This window comes from Pipra filicauda, unplaced genomic scaffold (assembly GCF_003945595.2).
Source record: "Pipra filicauda isolate LSUMZ 115617 unplaced genomic scaffold, ASM394559v2 scaffold157_size4220110_pilon, whole genome shotgun sequence".
NCBI classification, from domain to species: Eukaryota; Metazoa; Chordata; class Aves; order Passeriformes; family Pipridae; genus Pipra; species Pipra filicauda.
In genome coordinates, this window is record NW_024104073.1 from 4,136,124 (window position 1) to 4,150,052 (window position 13,929).

The following is a 13,929-nucleotide window of genomic DNA, read 5'->3' on the forward strand; positions in this document are numbered from 1 at the left end:
GCCATTGTCTCACATATCTTGATTACCTTTCCTCAGAGAGTACATTGCAGCCTGTTGGGCTTGAGCCACAGCAAAAGACTGAACTGGTGTGGTCAGAACAGCAACCAAAGTTTGCAGTGAACCTGGCTTTAAAACTAAAGCTGTTTTTAAAGCTGCAATTTCCAAATCTACTACAAGTCAAGAACACTTGAAACACTACTAAGTACTAGAAAGCAATGTTCCTCTGGCAGTTATACCAACTCTAAGCCTAGAGTCTTCTACATGTCTGCTGCTATTCACACACTCAGGCCCAATTCTGCACTCCTTTGTTCAAGCACCAGTCCAAGGGAGTGAAAGCTGGTCGGAGAAAAACGTGTGGCATCAGATCTTGTGATATGGTAAAAAAATTACACTTTCTATGAAAGGAACCTTGTTTTCAAACACATTCCACAAGGTGAGCAGCTCTTTCAGTCCTTCTGCATGTAAGATGAGGGGTTTATTTTTTTTCCCTGAGAGTGGGGCTCACAGCCCCCACACTGCTTGCACCATCTTCTCCGCACGCATCACTGAGAGAGGAGGGAAATCCTTCTCTTACTGAAACAGCTACTCATTGAATAGTTCTTCATTATCTAAGAGATAGCCAGGAAATATTTAATAAATATATTACCCATTGCATCAAAATAAATATAATTTATAAAACATTCATTGTCTTTTGCTCATCATCATCATCATCATCATACAGTGTATATTAATGTCCCCAGTACAGATGAGATTTACAAATGTTTGCCTGAATTCTTCCCCTTAATGCATTTTCCCACTTACAATAATCATTGCAAAAAATGCATAAAAACATAACGCAGCTTTATGCCACTGGCATATACGAAAGACAAAACTAAAGATCTTGTGAATACAAAAAGTCTTCAGACAGGAGGAATGGCTTTAGGTACGTCTTCAAGTGGCACTTGCTCCAATTCAACTGTGCAGCATTTTAGAACTAGAGCCAATGTTTACTTGAGAACTCAGAGTTACTTAATCAAATAATAGAACATATAAAAAGCAAGCTGACTTTTTGGAAAAAAAAAAGTTTAATAATACAATAATAGTTGTAGTATCGTCCAGTAACGGTGTATTGTAAAAATGTTCTGAATATTAATTTACCTCAGATAACTTTAGAGTTGTAAATACTTGCATTATAGTGAGGTAGACAGTAAAAAAAAAATCTTTTCTCCATTATTAGCACAGAATTTAAATCTTGTAATAATATCTTAAGGAAATGATAATGTTAAGTAAGGATGAAATATTTGATTAATGCTTAATTCTGTACAACTCAAATATAAACTTAAAAAAATATTAGAAATTATAACATTTCGAGTGCATATCATGTTTTGTACATTAAAAAAGAAATGCATGTTGTTCATCTCCATTTTGCACTTTTCAGTCTGTTTAAATAAACAAATATTTACAACTTTTATATGAACAACAGTGCATCCAAAGCAAAATGTGCATTTTAAATTAATGCTCCTGGTCGAGTCTTTTTATCAGCATTTTATATTATTATTCTATTCTCTTTTTAATTTTTTTCCACGAGTTTGTAGCTCTGCAAAACCAGATAAGCCAACAATTCTAGAAATCAGTGGGGAAAATCCTGAAACTATGAACATAATAGTTACATTAAAAAAGGGCTAGGCATACTTCGAAGTGCACTTCCCTCAGGTGAAGCCACAGCTGACACCAAGGGCGGGAAAGAAACAGAAATCTTACACAGAACGCCTTTTCCAGCACAACATTTTCGTATAATACTGCTGCAAGTTGCAAAAGCTGCCGAGTCAGAACTACCCAGAGACCTGGCAATGGCATCCTTGCACTGTTCGTGAGATCCGAAGGAGTTTTCTTTCCAATCCACCCCGGTTGTCCTTTCTGTAACACTTCGCTTTTCACAGTTTTTCTTTGCTGTCTTAAAATGAAACCTAGCTGGTAATTACAATCTTAAGCAATTTTTTTTTTTTTTCTTTTCTCTGTTTTTTTCCCTTTAGGGGGTGGGGGCCGTAGGCTATTTCTGGCTGGTAAGCTTGCAGGAATGTGAAAGAGAGAGGGCAGAAATGAAACAGCCCTCTTCAGAGCAACTTCAGAGAGAGGGATCAGTCTGCTCCCTCTCCCTCCCCCGACTCTTTTTGTACTTGGTAAATTGCCTTCACCTTTAGAGGGAGGAGGATAGATCGCTAGATAAACCCCGGGGGGAGGAGACGGGAGCGGGGAAGGGACCGGGCGGGGGCCTCGCCGCCTGCCCGGCCCGCACACCCTTCCCCGCCGCCACCGCGGGCACCGGCACCGGGCCCCGCCCGCCCTCGGCCGGTCCCTCCGCCCCAGCCGCGCTCGGGCGGGCGCGGGGCGACGGCCCCGCTCGCCTTTGCCGGCGCTCCTCCGCCAGACGCAGACCCGGCTGCCGCCGAGGGGCGTCCCGCCTGCTACCTGCAGCCGCAGGACTCCACCACCATGTCCTCGTACTGCTTATACACCACGTTGTTGCCGGCGTCGATGTAGAGGATGCTGATGGGAGTCAGTTTGGTGGGGACACAGCAGCTGGGCGGCGTGGAGCCGGGGTCCATGGAGTTCATGAGGGTCTGGATGATGGCGTGGTTTGTGGGCTCCAGGTGGGAGCGCAGCGGGAAGTCGCAGACCCCCTCGCAGTGGTGGGCCTCGTACTCCAGTGGGGCGATGATCCAGTCGTCCCAGCCCAGCTCCTTGAAGTTGACGTGCAGCGGCTTCTTGCTGCAGCGCAGACGGGACTTCTTGCCGTGCCGCTTGCCGTGCCGGCTGGCGAAGGCGGCGCGGCGCTGGCGCCGGGGCGGCGGGCGGCGGGCAGCGGGCGGCGGCGGAGCGCCCAGCTCGGCGCGCAGCTCCCCGAGGAGGCTCCGCCGCCGGGCGCGGGTGAAGACCACCAGCAGCGCCCGCTCCTGCGGCGGCCGGGGTCGCCGCCCGAAGCCCAGGCCTCGCAGGTCCAGCCAGCGCCGCGGCCCGCGGTCCGCAGAGGCCCGCAGTTCCAGGCACAGCCGCTTCCAGGGCCGCTGCTCCCGCAGGCCCTGCCGCACGTCGAACACCTCCCAGCCGGCGGCCGAGGCCGCCCGCGGGTCCAGGGCGCGGGAGTCCAGGGGCCGCGGCGAGAGGCAGGCGGAGAGCTGCACATGCAGCGGGGCGGCGGGCGGCGGGCGGCCGCGGGGGGGCCGCCGGAACAGGCGCAGCTCGGCCCCCACGAGCTCCTCCGTCTCCGAGAGGGTCGACACATCAAACACATACTGCTGCCGCCTCAAGGGAGCGGGCGAGAGATCGTCTGCGAGATAAAAATAATTACAGTCAGTTGCGCTCGGGGGGGATCTGCCGAGAGGTCTCTGAGGTGGCGAAGGGCGACCAGCATCGCCGGCGTGCCCGGCCGGGGCCGCTCCTGCCCGCCTCACCCCCGCCCCCAGCCGGACCGGGACCAGGGGAGGGCGGGGAGAGGAGGAGAAGGAGAAGGAATATGGAAGGACCCGCACCAGGCAGGAAACCACTCTCCAGCACCAGAGGCACACCCTACTCCACGCACATCCTCTGCCTATCAGTCCCACCAGCAGTGTGAGACTGGCAACATTTGTGTGCCCATGTGCATTACGCAGATACATGCATATACATATATACGTATCCATTCTCCTCTAAGAGGAAAACCTGGACTTCTTTTTTGACACATCGGTGTACAAAATGCAGCGCAAAAAGCAAACCAGATTCCCTGGAGCTGCTTTCCAATAAAATGTTTACAACCCAGCAAATACAAAAATTCCCAAAGCCCCTGTGTTTCCCCAGAAGCTAGTAAAGCTTGTGTAGATTTCTATAGTAAAAATGTCACTGGAGCCTCTGTTCAGCAGCCCCTCGCCGCTTTTCCAAACTCAGCTCGCTCCAGGCATAAAAACAGATACTAAAGAAATATACACCCGCCTGTTATTTATCGATATCAGAGGTCATTGCCATTCCTAATCAGTGTGCTTCACAACCTCGGCTCTACCTGACAGGTCTGGGGGAACCTCTTGCGGGGCATGAGGGACAAGGGCATGATTTATGCAAACCAACATCTTCAGACGCGCCACAGCGATGTAAAAATCAATCCGGATTAACGTGCAGTTAATCAGTGCGGATTAGCATACTCGACAGTCGCCCTGCGTCGCTGCGTGTTCCCCTAGACGTCAGCAGGGAGATGGAACGTGGAGTGCAGCAGGGACAGCGGGAATTGCTGGGAAAAAGACCTGCCCCGCAGCCAGGCCATGAGACTCTCTGGCAGAGCCTGCCTGCCCGCCGAGCGCGTCGCCGCCCCCCCGCCGCCCGCCCGGCCCGGCATCCCAGGATCCATTCAGAAGCTGGGCACTCGCCGGGCCCTGCACACCTGCCCTCCCCCCAGAGCCAGGCGGCCGGAGCACGGCCGCGCCCCCCGCCTCGCCCTGCGTGGCGCAGGGGGTCAGCGGAAGAGGGAGCGGTGGGGAGATCGGTCAGGCCCTTCAGGCATCCCGGGGAATTTGAACCCAGGCCTTCCGCATCCCTGCCGCCGCCTCCCCCTTCAGGCTTAGCTGTTTCCTCGCGGCGGGGCTGCTCCTTACGCAGCGAGAGGGCGAAAGGCCGCCCGGCCGGCCGCGCATCCTGCTCGGGGGAGGGCGGGAGGAGACTGCAAAAAACACGCACCGAGCCCAAAAAATGTCGTCACAGTCCGTGTGACGACAACAGCTGCTCTATCAAGCTGCTGAAAATACAACTGAAATCCATCGGCAGCTGCCTAGAGGCGCTGGACGGTTTTGTCAGCACTGCAAGTACAGAGCAGGATTTGATCCATTGTGGATTTGAGGCGGGAAGGGGGGAATAGTTCCCCCCTTCACAGGCTTGGGCCGTCGGGGCCGGGGGTTGAGGTGCACTTGGGTTGCGGGAGGAGGATCCGGTAGCTTGGATCTCTGGGACCATTGCCCCTTCCTTCAAGGGGGTCCTTGGCAGGATTGGGGGCTTCAGATAGAAGGGGATGTGCACCCCTCGGGTAAGAAAGCGCAGGTTCTCTTCCTGCTTCTCCTCCTCGTCTTTGTTTTTTTTTCTGCGTCCAGCATCTGTCAGATGCCCGGACACTCGACAAGGCACGGACGGATCTCCTGGCCCTGCCGAACTGCCTCAGACCTTCCTTCATGGGCTCCAGCGACCGTTGAGGAAACCAGATCAGCGCCTTCTCCTGCCCCTAACCCTGGTTTTGCGGTGTGGGCAGAGCCGGGCCTGGGCATAGATCTGCTTTTAGTTGCTCTTTTTGCTTAGGGAATGAAAAGGGGGATGTCACGCTTCGTTTCAAAGGGAGATGATCGCTCTCTTTGGTACTCCTTGCGATGGGGTGGAGGTGAGGAGAGTGCCGCCTGCAGCCCGCTGTCCCTCCGGACACTCCCGTGTCCTACTCTTGGCCAGTGTCACCGTCCTGGGGTCCCCCGCATCCCTGCCGGAGTGAAGGAGCAGAGCAGCACTGCCCGGCAGACCTCTCCCGGGGAATGGGGGACACGGAGGTGACAGCGCCCACCCTGTCCCATTCCCAAGGAAACCTCACGCAGGTGACCGGCCATGGCGCGGGGAATCGTCCCATTGGGGGTGACATCCAAGCGTGCGTGTTAGACGGGAGAGAAGCGGGGAGAGGCTGAATTCCCCGCGTATCCTCGATGCTGAAAACGGGTTTTAAAGGGTCTGCAGACCCCTGTCATACGGCAGTGCTGGGGGGAAGCCAGCTCCGGCACTGCCGGTGTCAAAACGCTTGCTGTGCACTCCCCAGCAGCATCCTTTGAAACTCCAGTTTGGCAGGGGTTGAAGGCATTGCAAGGCTGCTCCGGCTCGCTCGGTGGCATGGCACGCTGGGGACACGGCCGAATAGCAGAGAAATGCGCCCCCGGTGAAGCGGGTTTCGGCAGCAACGACTCCGTGCTGGAGAAGTCCCACTGGCTTATGCAGCTGCCGGCTCCCGCACCTCTCTCCGAAAGGGGCAGAGCTGCCGGTTATTTCAAATGAGCAGCTTTGAATCCGATCAGATAAACGCTATTTATTCACTCTTGTAACCTAATAATTCCAGATGAATACATAATCCTAAAACAGTACTGGCTCGCTCCCAGGGCAGTCAAGGGGGTGGGAAGAGCAGCGGAGGGCGGGGAGGGAAAGCGCGACCTCCAGAGCCTCCACAAAACCGGGAGAGACGGGTCTAGGTTGGGGACCCTTTGTTCCAGCGAAGATGCCGTTTTCTCAGCACACAAAGAGTGGCAGCAGAGACGGCGTGGGGACACACTGGTTGTCCTTCTTTCTCCCTGTGAGGAGTGCACGCGGATCGGGGCTGGTTCTCTTCAATATTCCTTTAAACCCAAGGAGCGGCTGAGGTGTAATCCGGGGTTTCTAACAGCCAGCTCGAGATTTGCTTTTTTCTTAGGCCAGTTGAGGCTGTCATTAGCACTATTCCCGTTACTGAAATACTTGGTGAGAGCAGCAAAGTCATCTCACGTCCATCCGGGCTGGGGAAAGCCACACTGCAGAAAATGCACCAGAGAGGTGTGTTTATATTCGTAACGTTAATGTAGATGAATGTTAGTTCCGCAGTACGTAATAGTTCTATTTCGACTCTCCATAGTTCATTTTTTTCGGGCGAAAATAAAATATTGGGAGCGGGAAGGAGGGTCAGAAGGAGGAACTAGGTCTATCTGGAATTTAAGGATGTATCAGTGGCGGGGGGAAGAGAGCAGCCCTACACCGTTCTGCCTTTCCCGAAGCGCCCAGGCAGCGGCGTGCCCGGTGCTCCCGCGGGCGGGCCGGGTCGGGCCGGGCCGGGCCGGGCCGGGCCGGGGGGGCTGCGCCGGGTCCTCACCCACCTTCTCCCACGCTTTTCTCCGCGGTGCGGTGGCTGCGGTTTTAGCATCTCCAAGGTTAAATGAACGACTGGGCTGGGACGTTTCCCTCAGCTCCCTGTGTGAAACCGCTCTCGCTTCCTGGGTCGCTTTCTCGCCGCAGCCTGGGCTTTAAGGCGAGACGGGGGTTAGCGAAGGCTACACAAAGTTTGCCTTTTCATGGCAGATCAGGTACTGGGCTCCCAGCCAATTCATCAGGGCTCAGATCTTTACTTTACATCACTGCAAATTATACCCAAACCACATTCAAGAAGAATTTTCCCATTCCCAAATTCTCTTTCAAGCCATATTTAAACTCGCAAACCAAAAGCACATTTGCAGTTTAAAGACACTTTGCAGGCACTCACACAACAATAATCTGGAAATTAAAACATAAATTGTCCCTAATTGCGAAGGTCTGCCCACACGTTGTCTGCAGAGTCGCAAGGCTGACAGGTATTTCTTTCGGAGCATTACCCAAGCTGTGGAAACAAGGGGCTGACTCTCCATGTGTGGTATTTCTTCGGGTTTCAATTCCGCATCTCCCAGCGCCTGTCTCGCCGTGGTTTTCTATTACACCGAGTGATTAGATTTAAATGTATCGTTCGCTTCGCTATCGAGTAACCGGGAAAGACCACACCTTCCTCGGACGAATTCCCAATCCTGCCAAAACCCCAGCTCGCTGATGGAGGGCTGTTTCCTTTTGTTTTGTTTTGTTTTGTTTTCGTTTATTCTCCTCGGAGCGCGGAGGCACCTGGCTGTGATGTACCTTTGATCACCGCTGTACAGTACCTGCTCCGGGAAGGCTGCCTGCCCTCGCCCCACTGCCCCGCTCGTCGCCGCCTCTCCGCTTCCCACGAGAGACACTCGACCCTCAGGCGCAGAGGGACCGTCACAACACCCGCGGGACATCCCTCTGGGCTCCGGCCCCCTTGGCCGTTGCCATCGTCCCACGAGATGCGCTGAGGCGGCGAGGAGCTTCCTTGAGGGTTTCTACCTGCTGTAACAGACCTTAAGCGAGGACCCTTCCCTTTCCCCGTTTGCGGTGGTTACGCTACCCTAGATATTTCGATGGAGGAGAAATAATTCCTCCAGAATTACTCGGGTTGAGAAAATCGGACTAAATATTCCCAGCGCTCGGAGCTAAGAAATGGAGCAAGGGAACGCTTTAGAGTATATTTCTGAGCGATATATGTGGAAGCGCCGGGATACAGCAACAGAGCATACAGATCTGGCTACAACTAGCAAGAACTGAAACGTCCCCTTTCGCTCATAAATCAGACTTCAGGCACGGGAGGACTCGCAAACTCAGTTCCAGCCTACCCCGAAATCGCAAGGAAAGGAGGATTTCTACGATCGGCTGGTTTTGGGTTTTTTTCTACTACGAAGCGAGGATGTAAATGAGGGGAGCGAGGCGCCCCGCTGCCGTGCCCGGCGCCGGGTGACCCCGGCCTGCGTCGGTTTTCCTCCCCGCGGGCCGCTCGCCTCCCGGCTGGGGCCAGCCCAGCTGCGGCACGGCACCTCCCCGCGGGCGGCGGAAACTACACAGCTCCGAGGCGGAGAGCTCGACCTTCCGTCCCCACCAATCCCCTCCCCGCCCCTAAAAAATCAAACGCAACGCCTCAGCAAGTTCCGCAGGAGGGTTTCTGGATTTTAAAAATATAAAAAAAAAAAATCAGGACCGGGTCCGAAATGAGCCACCGGAATGGTGGCTTGACAGGCGTTAACTACTCGTTCCCGTTAGCAGAGCGGCTCCGCGGCCGCGCACCGCCCCGCCGACCTACTTGAGCCGCGGGGCTCCCGGGGCCGGTGTGCGCTGCTCCCCTGCATCGCCCTCCCCGTCCCGCGGCGCTGCCTGTGCGAGCTCCCGCGCCTTCGCAAGGACAACAAACAAACGAAAGGTAAATAAAAAAATACCCCCCCCGCCGACAGCCCCGATTTTCACCGGGAAGAGGTGAGCGGTGCCGCCGCGGTTGCTGAGGGGACGCTGCGCTCCGCTCCCTCCTGCAGCTGCTGCAGCGCGGGGGGTAAAACATCGACCCCCGGAACACCCCTCCGGCGCAGGCAGCGCGGAGCCGCCGCCCGCTTCTCGCTGCCCCCATGCCGCCGGCTCCGCGGACGCCGGGGCCGGGCCGGACCGCCCGCTCCTTCCCCGGGCGCACGGCGGGGATGAGGAGCGGCTGCCGCGCTCCTGCCGTCTGGTCTGCATTAGTGTTTTTATAAGGGTCTCAAACAAATCGAATACAAGGTCACCAAATAATTAACAGTTGTGAATTCCCTCCTTCCCCATTAAAATACTTCCCTGCTTATTTTTCATTTTCCTTCTGCCAACGACAACATTGCCTGGGCAAAGGCGCTGCAGAGATTACACTACATTGCAGCTTTCGGTCCACCCAGAAACCCGCTGTTTTGCATAACTACGTTGCACTAGATGAACTTCAAGTGGGATTTACACTCTTTTCTTCTGCCACATGCACAGCCGGGCCATTTCCAGTTTCTCTGCACACAGGATCCCCCTCTTTTGTCCTGCCTCTCTACTCACCCCCCTCCCGACCTTCCTGGCAAGAGCAAAATAACGATGGTCGGACTCCTGCCCATCCAAATCAGCTGCCCTCCTAACTGGAACGCGAAACTGCACAAAGAAAACGGGGAGGGAAAAAGGAGACGATCTCGACCTATTTCGACTTCCCCGTCCCTTAGGCGCGGAGCGGAACATTTCGCATGCGGTCGAGGTCCCGTGTCTGCGGGCAGCTCTGCAGACACAAAAGGGAGAGGCGAGGGGCACCCGCGGCAGCCGGCCCTTGTGGTACTCCCTTCCCACGGGAGATCCCTTCGAAAATCGCGCTCCCTCGCACCCTGGCTATTTCCTTTTTGTTTTCGGTTTGTTCCGAGTCGTGCCGCGTTTCTTGCTAGCCATGGAATTGCTTGTTTATAGCTCCCTTCTCCAGCTCCCTCCCGCTCTATCCTTTTTTTTTTTTTTTTTTTTTTTTTTTTCCCTGCCTGGTAGAGTCCTTGCAGCTCCTAATTGTCCTGCCTTACTGTGGAGCTCCAATGCTGGGGGTCCTGAGGCCAGTGAGAGCACCATCTGCGTTTTAATGAGTTACTTCATGTGCCAACAGTAATTTTCCTACATTCAGCTAGGTCCTGTCTGATCTTGCGACCGTAACAAGGGGGAGCGAGTGGGGGGCGGGAGGGGGTGGAGAGGGGAGAATCGCAAACCCTTTCCCCCCTTTCTGCGCTCTTTTTTTACCGATGGGGAAAAAATTATATATATATTATACAGTAGTGTGGCTTCACTCCTTCTCGAGCTACCCTGAAAACGATCTTATTAGCTTCAAGCGGGAAGGGAAGAAACAAGAGGCGAAGGGAAGAATTTGTCAGTGTCCACACCGAAGCCTCGGAGTAAGGTGGGACGGGCGGGCTTGGGACTGCTGCGGCCGAGCTGCCTGTCCCTCCGGACCCTCTCTCGGACATGCAGGCACAGCAGCCCGCGTCGTAAGGGAAGGGTATTTCTCGGCAGGACTAAAAGTTGTCTCACGCTTCTCTCCGGGCTGCTGTCCCCCCTAAATGCTGCCATGAAGGATGGCGTGCAGCAGGTGGGACAACCACCGTCGTCTCCCCTGGGAGCTGCCGCTTTAGGTAAAGAGCAGCTCATCTAATTGGGTCAATTTGGGCGGCTATATTGTCTGTAAATGAATTGACAGAAACTCTGATCCCCTTCCCCGTTTTCCCTGAGCAAAGATTGTTCACCATCAGCACAACTCCAGCTCGCCAATTAACTGGGCTAGGAGCCCACGGGGAGGTGGGCAGTAAAATAGCTACCACTTCAGAGGAACGGAAGCTCTCTTGAAGTTTTTTGGTGATGTGCCATTGGCTGGTCCGCTTCATTATGGGAGACTAGACAATATTTGATATGTTATGACATGAACACTCAATTAGATCACTGAGTTGAAATACTCCAATCAGTGGCTTGATGCTAAGCAACCCTCAGAAGGTCCAGCAGAAGGTCACAGCCTGTGACACATCAAATCAAAATCAACGGGGAAAAGTGAGGCTTTTCCTTAATCAAACCAGGACTTCTGTTAGCAAATCACTTCCCCTGGAGTAGAATCTCACATGCAGCGAGATGAGCTAAATTTGTTAAATTAACTGTCTTTCTTCTGGTTATCAAGAATAAGATGATCTCGAGCGCGGCTCCATTTCCTGCGGCTCGCAGACTTAGCATCCCGTTTCCTCTCCGCCAGGAAGAGCGGGCCAGCTCCTTTCTGACGGCTGAATTTTCGAAACCTTATTTCTAGAAGGCGAGTTCTCTTCCCCCCCACCCCCGCTTTCAACAGAGACGAAGAAAACAACCCCCATAAGGCGAAGGCAGATAGGAAAACCCGTGTCTCGTCTCCCTTCGGAAACGTCTGCGCTCTTCCGACCGTGAGGAGCACACAATGTGGGCGCTTCCACGCACCCTCCCGAGCCCAGAGGGGCTCGACGGGCACTGGGACGGGAGGCGAAGTGCCCTGCCGAGCTCCTTCCGGGGCTAAACCCCCCCCCCGAGCTGGGGATAGCGATGGGGCAAGGGGCTGGCTGAGCCGTGGGTGCCGTGGGCGGGGAGAGGCTTCCGGCTCGGGGAGGCGGAGAAGGGGATCGGTTTGGGTTCGGTTCGGTTTGGGGGGCGATCGGCTCCTGTAGCTCCAGGGAGCTGCTCAGTTTTCCTGGCACTGCGTTTTGCCCTAAAACGGCTGGGACGCGGGGGAAGGGGGGCGAGCTGCCCCGGCAGCGGCGGGACGGCGCTGCCAGCCGCCGGCAGGTACACGAGGGCCCCGGGGGGCGCGGACGGAGGGGAGGGTCTTCAGAGCTGGGAGAGGGGGAGGAACGAAAGCACAGCCTTCATTAAGAACCTGTTAATTAGTCTGTTCTTAATGGCTCACAACCAGAATAACGAAAAAAAGAAAAAAGGGGAAAAAATGGAGGCGTTTTTTATGGAAGGGAAATTTTACTCTGGATCGGCGAGAAACCTGCACCCGCTGCCCCGAGTACGAGCGTCCCGGCCAGAGCTGCAGGTCATGGAGGGGTCCCGGGAGCCCCGCGGCACCGATGCTGCCCGGGGAGAGCGGGGGCAAGGCGTGGGGCCCGGCTGGCCCCGGCGCCACGTCCGCCTCCCTCCTCCGGGGAGGCAGCCGAAGGCCCGGGAGAGCGGCCTCGGCTGCTAGTCCCAGACCGGAGGTGGGTGACAACCAGCCCCGTACACACCAGGCTCAAAGGGTGCGGCCCCGGAGCAGATGTCAAGTTCGGCCGCCCCCCCCACTAAGCCGCGGGGCCGCAGCGGAGCCGGCCGGTCCCAGCCCCAGCGCGCTCGGATGGGGCCGGGGCTCTTCCAGGTAACCCCGATAACGCGACCCGAGGCGAGGGCAGCTTCAGGCAGGCAGCCCTCGGTCAGTTTGAACTTTCTTTCTGCCGTGCAGCCGCGGCGATAAGAGCGACTCTTTCTCCGGCGGATGGAAAGAAACCAGAAGAGTGATGCTAATTTTCTTTTTTTCATGACTGAATTTACGCCCAAAGTGCGCCTGCAAAGCTGGGACGTGTTTCCCACCACCTCGTGACGATTCGGGGAGGAACACTCGTGTTTCTCACAAGCAGTGCTTACGGCTGCCACGGCGCCGTTTGCTTTAAAATAAAACAACGCGTCCCCCAATTCACCGAAAAATCTGCACTTTTCTGCAATACCGGGGCGGAGAACAGCACCGGTGACCGCTGCAGAGCGCTCCCCGACTCCCCCAGCACCAGGCCCCGCAAGAAGGGGCGCCTGCAGCCCCAGCGGGACGGCGAGGGACGTGGAGGGGGCCAGAACTTACCTCGTCCCCTGTCTACAAAACTAGAGATGGTGTTGGCGGACTTGGACGACTGAAAAAAGCTGGCGTTGATGCCCAGTTTTTCCGCGATGGAGTAAGTCCTGAACAGAGACAACATGTACTCGTGGGGTTCTGCCCGTGGGAGCGCCCGGCCCATGGCGTGTCCCCCTTGCCGCGGGCGGTTCTCTCGTGGAGACCGCGGCACCCTGCGGCTGCGACCACCTTTGGAGGAGGCGGCGAGCTCCGAGGCGGCGGGGAGAGAAGCCGGGAGGCAGCAAGGTAAATCCCAGAGGAGACTGGCGAACAAGGCGGCGGAGAGTAGGGCCCGGCGTGCATTCATAGCGAGAGGCGGCGGCGGTGGGAAGGGAGAGGGAGGGCGGCCCGACGGGCGGCTCCGGCGGCCCACGGAGCGGCGCGGGGACTGCGCGACGGCGTGGCGCGGAGCGGGGACTGCACCCGGCCGGGCTCGGCCCGCAGCAGCCCGCCCCGCCCCGTGGGTACCGCCCCGCCGCGGACCGCCCTGTGGGGGCACCCAGCCCGCCCCCGCGGGGCGGTCCGCGGCGGGGCGGGACACCCCTTGGTCGAGTGCTTGGGGGTCCCTATGCTTTCTCCTTACTGTGGACGCCACCCGGGAAGTGGACACGAAGGCTGGGGAGAGATGCTGTACATCTTGCTGCCACCCCTCGGGTACCGCTTCTCATCAATCTGCCGATGGTTTAATCTGTTCAGGTGCCTCGCAGGTGCTTCAGTTTTGGGTGTGGGCAGACTCGTGTGATGTTAATGACTTTATTTGAGGCTCTCTGTATTCCCCTGCCTGTGTGCCCAGGAACTTGGAACAAAGCAGTGGTCTTTCAAGAAAGAGAATTTTGTGGAGAGTGTCTCACCTTGGGATATGCCAGGGCCCATCTAGAGAGCAGCCTTGAGGCAGGCCCTGCCACCCATCAGAGAAGGAAGGGAAAGCATAGGAAGTGCCAGAGACCATTCTCCTTGTCTCAAAATCTGCAAAAGATGCCAAAGAGGGGACCAGTCTGAGAGGAGCACAGTGCCAGCCTGGGGCCTGGGAAAAGGCACTCCTGGGGGGCACTACTGGGGCAGGCAGCACTGTCAAGATAATCAGGGCAGCCTGGGGCAGGCAGAAAGACTCCTCAAAGCAGGGCACAGATTTGCTTTGCACTGATCATGAAGAAGACAGCAGTGAAGCAGAA

At 55.9% G+C, this 13,929-nt stretch overlaps 1 protein-coding gene across 1 annotated transcript; it reads right to left on the reverse strand.

Moving 5' to 3' along the window:
* Positions 1–2,444: 2,444 nt before the first annotated feature.
* Positions 2,445–13,064, reverse strand: GDF6 (growth differentiation factor 6). Its single transcript, XM_027725486.1, has 2 exons — positions 12,728–13,064; positions 2,445–3,307 (listed from the first exon to the last, which is right to left on the reverse strand). Exons 1-2 carry the CDS (start codon positions 13,062–13,064, stop codon positions 2,445–2,447), a joined length of 1,200 nt encoding a protein of 399 aa, XP_027581287.1.
* Between the last annotated feature and the right edge of the window lie 865 nt (positions 13,065–13,929).

Bases quoted from the DNA above. Each gene is read 5' to 3' on its own strand.
- GDF6 (XM_027725486.1), bottom strand. From the start codon at position 13,064: ATGAATGCACGCCGGGCCCTACTCTCCGCCGCCTTGTTCGCCAGTCTC. The intron at 3,308-12,727 runs GTAAGTTCTGGC...TTTATCTCGCAG, and splicing joins TTTTGTAGACAGGGGACGAG to ACGATCTCTCGCCCGCTCCC.